The 6404-nt window shown below is 37.1% G+C and overlaps 1 protein-coding gene across 1 annotated transcript; it reads right to left on the bottom strand.

Moving 5' to 3' along the window:
• Nucleotides 1–282: 282 nt before the first annotated feature.
• On the bottom strand, nt 283–3027 carry LOC112518681 (serine/threonine-protein kinase AtPK2/AtPK19-like). The gene is made up of 6 exons (XM_025126461.1): nt 2500–3027; nt 2076–2158; nt 1877–1997; nt 1627–1800; nt 887–994; nt 283–585 (listed from the first exon to the last, which is right to left on the bottom strand). The coding sequence occupies exons 1-6, from the start codon at nt 3025–3027 to the stop codon at nt 283–285; spliced, it is 1317 nt and encodes a 438-aa protein (XP_024982229.1).
• Between the last annotated feature and the right edge of the window lie 3377 nt (nt 3028–6404).

The following is a 6404-nucleotide window of genomic DNA, read 5'->3' as shown; positions in this document are numbered from 1 at the left end:
ATGACTATTTTAATTAATTTCCTTTTACTTTTCATATTAAACCAATAAACCAGAAAATACTATCGTATAGAATATTTTAGATTTTTTATATATATTTATGATGCCCATTGTGTACTCAAGTACAACATAAAGCAATTGTATGTTGTTCAGACTTTCGATTTTTCTGAACAGTCATTTTTCATTTTACATTAACAGATTCTCTTAATTATTCTGTTTGGTTAGTAATTCTACACCGAATATTTCAGTATCTGCCAAACAGCCCCTAGACCATACAAAGGATGACTACCACACTGGACTCTGTCTCTCAAGAAAATAGGCTGCCGGTTTGACGTATGTGAACCGTTGGAAGACGGCGGTGGATCCATGAGGACTCGATGCCGGAGAGTCCGTTAGCGGCATGTCGGTCCAGCATTTGTCAAAGTTAGCCACGCAATGGTTTCCGGCAACTTCGGGCCGAAAACTTGGCTGGATTTCTCGAGCCTCCAGTTTCTTCCAGTTGATCGGCTTGAACCACTTATGCCGTTTTACTTCGTCGCTTCCCGTTGCGCCACTGCCAAGCCGCTTGCTGGCATCTTTTTGTAGCAACTACAAACATGGAAATGAAGTATTTATGAACCGATATATTTTGCTTTTCGTTGTAACCAAACCATTATTCTTGCATTGATTACTAATTTGTGTGACGTACTTTCAAAATATTCATTTTGGTACCGGAGATATGATATCTCACAAACTTAATCCACTGTACGTCATACAAAAGAAAAACCAGATCACAGTACATTGCATTTTCATGCATTCTCATATCTATTTGAGATGTCACGTCCGAGATACAAAAAATGAACAATCTGAAAGTACGCTACATAAAAAAGATGTTCAAAAGTGCATGTACCGCTTTGAGAAGCGAATGTGCTTCGCTTGACAAAAACGCAGGCAACTTCATTTTCTCCTTCACTATCTTTTGCTGGATTTTTTCCCGATTCCCTCCACGGAATGGTGGCTGTATAAAAAGAACAATAATTTGTGAGGTACGCTAAAAAGTCATAGTTAACTACCAACTTAACTATTTTACAAAACGAGGTTATAAAGTACAACGGTCTTTTTGATAATACAACCAATTAGAGACTTATTGACCACAAACCCGTTTGGTTAGCATGATGGTTGTGTGACCAGTTCAGTGGGGACGCTTTAGAAGGTAGCACAAACCTTTTTTCTAGAACAAGAAACTTTTCAGACAAAGTTGTTTGACCAATGGGCAATACACCCAACCCATCCATTGGTCAAACAACTTTGTGGGATAAGTTGAGGTGTCTGGCTTGTGACACCTCGACTAATCGTAGAGGGCCTGTCCAACATGACGGGACGGAATAAAAACTTGTTGGCCCATAGTTAGTACCGGACAGGATTCACTGGACCAAAAAATGCATTCTTTTTGTCCGTAGGTGGTAAATTACTAAACTACCTATGTCAAATTAAAACCCTAAAACCATGTACAATTCTTTCACTCCAAACTCTTGCCTGGCCGGTGCAATCCTGTCCCATCTCGGCCGGTCATGTCCAGTCCTTTATGCATACCAAATGCTCGAGGGAACTCGAGCTAGTGACCACCAAGGAATGAACCCAAGATCTTACCTGTCCTGTGAGCATCTCATACAACAAGACTCCAACACTCCACCAGTCTGCAGCCTTATCATGGCCCTTCCCAAGAATGATTTCAGGTGACATGTATTCTACGGTCCCACATAACGAATTCGATCTTCCATTCTCGTCAAATTCTTTCGCTAGCCCAAAATCCGTAAGCAAAGCCTGAATCATCAAACAAACATGTAAGTCTCGGGCCCAAATAAGAACTTGTTCACTAGAGATGAAAAAAAAAACGTACATGGCCATCTGCATCGAGTAGAATGTTTTCAGGTTTAAGATCTCTATGCATTATGCCATTTGCATGTAGATGAGAAACCGCAGAAACAATCTCAGCAGCGTAAATACGAGCTAAATCCTCTCTGAAATTGTAAGTCACCAACCGTTGTCAAATTTATTTACCGAAAAAGCTCAAGAAAACGTGAAAAAACAGAACATACCTAAATAGTCCATGGCGGTGTAGCTGGAAAAATAGGTGTCCTCCATTGACAAAATCCAACACAAGGTAAAGTCTGTATTTAGTCTGAAAGTACAAAATTTATATCTATGGTTAGAGCTCCCTTAACTTGTAAGCATTTCTATAATTCTATTGTGCATTGATCTAAAACCAGACCAAACCTAAACGAGTGATCCGGCTAGACCAGGCTAGGTTTGGTCTGGTCTTGGACCATGCCAGGTCCTAACGATCTTATGGTCAAGCCAAGACCAGACTGAACTGAACTAGTGATCTGATTAGACCAAGCCAGGTCTGGTCTGTCTTGAACTTGGACCAGAACTGACTTATTTTGTAATTGGTGTACAAAATAAATTATCTTTCACAATAATAAACAAATGTAGAACTACAAAAAGATCATAAAAAGTTACTTGGAAAGAGTATCGAAGCTGGACGACAAACGGGTGATCAATCTTTGTCAATATATCGCGTTCTGCTTTCATATATTCGGCATGATTCTTCTCCAAGATCCTATCTTTTCGCACAACCTTCATTGCATATATATCCGATGTCTCTCTCTTTCTCACCTGATAAACCTTACCAAACGCTCCTTTCCCGACAACCCTCATGATCTCAAAATCTTCAATGCCGACCCTTTCGACCTTCACACACTCCTCATCAACCAAAGGTTCCTCAGAGAAATCCTCCTCTTCACATATGGTTAACTTACTCAAACCCGATGATTGGCTCACACGTGGAGAGGGACCCACCAAAGAATGCGATCGGCTGTAAATAACCTCCGCATTATCAGAATCCTGACAACCAGACTCGTTTAGAGGACCGAAAACGTCGGAAAAGTCCAATTCAAGATGATCTGGGGGAATGATAACATTCAGATGGTCCTTGGAGGATTTGCAAGATTCGTTCTTCATTAAAGCGGTTAATTGGGAGGAAACCATGGTTGATGATCTGAATCGAAGGAAACCAAGATTCGGCCACTGGGGTTTAATCGTTCAAGAAGACAATTGGATTCTTGAGGCTTGACAGAAGAATACAAATCGAAGTATCAGAAAACAAGATTCTATTGTTTCCTGATTTGCAGGAAACGTTGAATGCCACACTGTTCTTTGAATTCATGAAGATCTTGATGTCAATTCTGCTTACATGAAATAAGAAACAAGTTATAAAGCAAATCAATATATATATATATATATAGAGAGAGAGAGAGAGAGAGGTGTTTAGGGGGGAAAACCCATAAGAAGTAAATGGAAAATTGAGATACTCGTACATAGAAGTAATTAAAGATGTTTCCTGTTTTATATGCGTATTTGCATGTTACACACATATGCATACCAGACAAATTACTTGTATGCCTATGTGATAGAATGGTTATCAGGGTGTTATACAGTTTTTCATTTTCTTACGATTTTCCCCCGAACCTGACCCTATATCAGTTACATCTTCATCCTCTTCGAAACAAATGAATAAGACCCGCAAAACAAAATATTATATGATCCAAATCATCCAACCACACAAAACCTCCCCAAAAAGTTGTAACTTCTTGATCAAATTCCAAAAAATCATTTGATTTTGTAAAATATCTAAATCATTAGATGAATCCTTTAGAACCAAGTTAGAACAATCAATATACAAGCAATTACTTGAAGAATTCATCATATATACAAAAACATATACATCTTAATTTCAAACTGATCATTCCGTCGTTGAAGAAACAAGAATCCCACTATGACTTTTTAGTCAAATTGACGATCTTATCAAATCAAACGTAATACGAACCTATTTACAATCTCAAACACCACTTTAAAGCTTAAATAATCAAAATCGACAAAGGGAAACCAGCATTCTACGATTATTTGATAACATATAATGGAAACAAGATGAAGGGTTTGTTGCTGTGATTTGTGTAGAGATTGAATGAAGAAGAAATTCTACTCGATTTTTGAATACAATCATTAACGTGATAATCGAATTGGAATCATATGAACAAAAACATATAAAATAAGAAGGTTTTGGGTACCTTGGAAGGGCTGCAAACAGGAGTTATGGAAGGTGGTTTTTGAGGGATTGTTGTTGAGAAGAAGAAAGAAGATACGAAATTGGCGTTGCCTCTTTTTATGGAGAAGACAACGAAATTGCAACATGCATACGTTTCCGTTATTAAAAATCTGAATTGAATCTTTACCTTAATTATCAACAAGATAGCATTTTGAAATAAAATTTCAATTTTTTAATTTGAAATCAAATTATTGATAATCATAAGAGTTTGTACTCATTTCTTTGAAGACTAGGATTTAGAATATTGATTAACATATATTTATTTTATAATATACTCGGTTAACAATGTTAAGATTTTTGATATGTTTGTGAAACAAAAAATATACGTAAAAAATTTTCATATTGTGAACCGAATATATATATGGTACATACACCAAGAGGTTGTTTGTTTACTTCTTAACAGTTCAATTAAGAGACAGTCTCTGAATCGTTAAGAGATAAATCTTGTTTGACAAAAGAAATAGTCTGCTTCTTAATGGTTCTAAAACCCTCTGAATGATTTTGTATCATGAGTCTCCCTTAACCATTAATCGTCCTAATTTCATTGTAAGCAATTACCAAATAATAATATTTTATTTTATACTATATCATGAGAGACTTTTTAATCATTTTGACTACTTAATTATTCTGCACCAAACCATTTCCTCAACTTCCAAACAACCCCTAAATATGATCCTTAGACGAAAAAAATCATGTGAAACAAAATATTAAGGTAAAAGTTCTCACGGATCTCATAAATTTTGAAGTTGTTAAATTATTAAACCCCTTCTTAAATAAAGTTTTTGTTTAAATTAATGGTGATTTTTGATAAAAAATTTTTTTTTCAAGAATATATAATTTTGTGGCTATTTACTTATTACCTGTTATTGCAATTTGGGGTGTTAGCTACTTAGAATCGAGTCGAATCATACGGTGCTTGTTTTTTATTCAAGAAAATGATATCACATTTGAATTTGACTCAAGTTTGAACAAGTTTTTCCAAAATAATTCTCGATTTTCATTTTTTTTCTAAATGTTCGAGCTCGAGATTGATGCTCATTTAACAATCTAAGGTGCGATGGTTATTTGTACAGAGGGTGGTAGACCTATTAACTTCTTTAGCTCAAATTCCAACTTTTTATCCCCCAACATGAAGCAAAAGCTTCTTGCTTTTTACATTACTCTAGCAGTGGCTAAGAAATGGTACCTAAGGATAATAGAAATATTCGAATCCTCGAGTATCTCCATGACGATGAAATCACACTTGCCCCTGGATTGCACAAATGTTCGATAAGTGCAAAGATTCTGAACAGAACACCCTGGACCTCCTAGGTCATGAAGAAATCGACATCACTAACCTTAACCCATTATTAGCTTTATCCTTCAAGGAAAATAAGAACCACCTCAAGCCGATGGCATCAATGGAGGCCCCGTTGATCTTAATTGTATCAACTTTCTCCATGAACAAATTTAGGCAATCTTCGGGTTTTCCATAGGTATATCTCTGAACTAATCTTGTTGAATAAAAGATAGCCGAGTTCGCCTCCAATTCAAAGTTATTCACCTATGTAAGTGGTTGGGTGACGTCAAAGGTTGAACCATAGCAGAGCATGATGAAATCAAGAAGGGTATGGTCATCTACCATTTCACTTTGCTGTAGGTCTCATTTTCTCTCGGTATTCAATCTTTTTGTACTTAAAAGAAAAAAACTTACAAAATGGGTGATCTTCTTTGCGTACAAATATTTAACAGGGAGATACACAATTTAGAGCTAAGTCGGTAATAACATTACAAAATTAGCATAAGATGAAAAGATAATTTAAAGCTAGACTGGTACATAAAAAATGAGATCCATGTTAAACTCATTGCCTCTCTTGTCAAAACTTCGTTAGTTTAAATTAAATCACAGAAACAACTAATAAATACGTTTGAGTAGTAAGTTCTTTTGGGCTCCTATTTTATGCTAAAAAGATTTAGGTCTTTTTCATTTACGCATTTCTTTGTAAATGTTAATATATACTAAAAAAGTGGGACTGATATTTGTTTGGGCCTCAGTGCCACCTCGAGTAGAGAAGGTCAATGGGCCTGGTCCAGTCCGAACCAACTTGGGACTAGAGATGGCCAAATGGGCCCGGCCCGGCCCGGGACCGCCGGAGGACCGGGACCGGGACCGACAAAGGACCGGCCCGGGACCGGGACCGGTAAGGACCGGTTATGGGACCGAAAACCGGGACCGGTTAAGGTTTTTGGTAGTTTCGTGGGACCGGGACCGACCGGGACC

Source organism: Cynara cardunculus (genome assembly GCF_001531365.2).
Source record: "Cynara cardunculus var. scolymus isolate 2C chromosome LG 9, CcrdV1, whole genome shotgun sequence".
Classification (NCBI taxonomy): domain Eukaryota; kingdom Viridiplantae; phylum Streptophyta; class Magnoliopsida; order Asterales; family Asteraceae; genus Cynara; species Cynara cardunculus.
The sequence above is the reverse complement of the archived record's forward strand: the minus strand, read 5'-3'. Positions and strand labels throughout refer to the sequence as shown.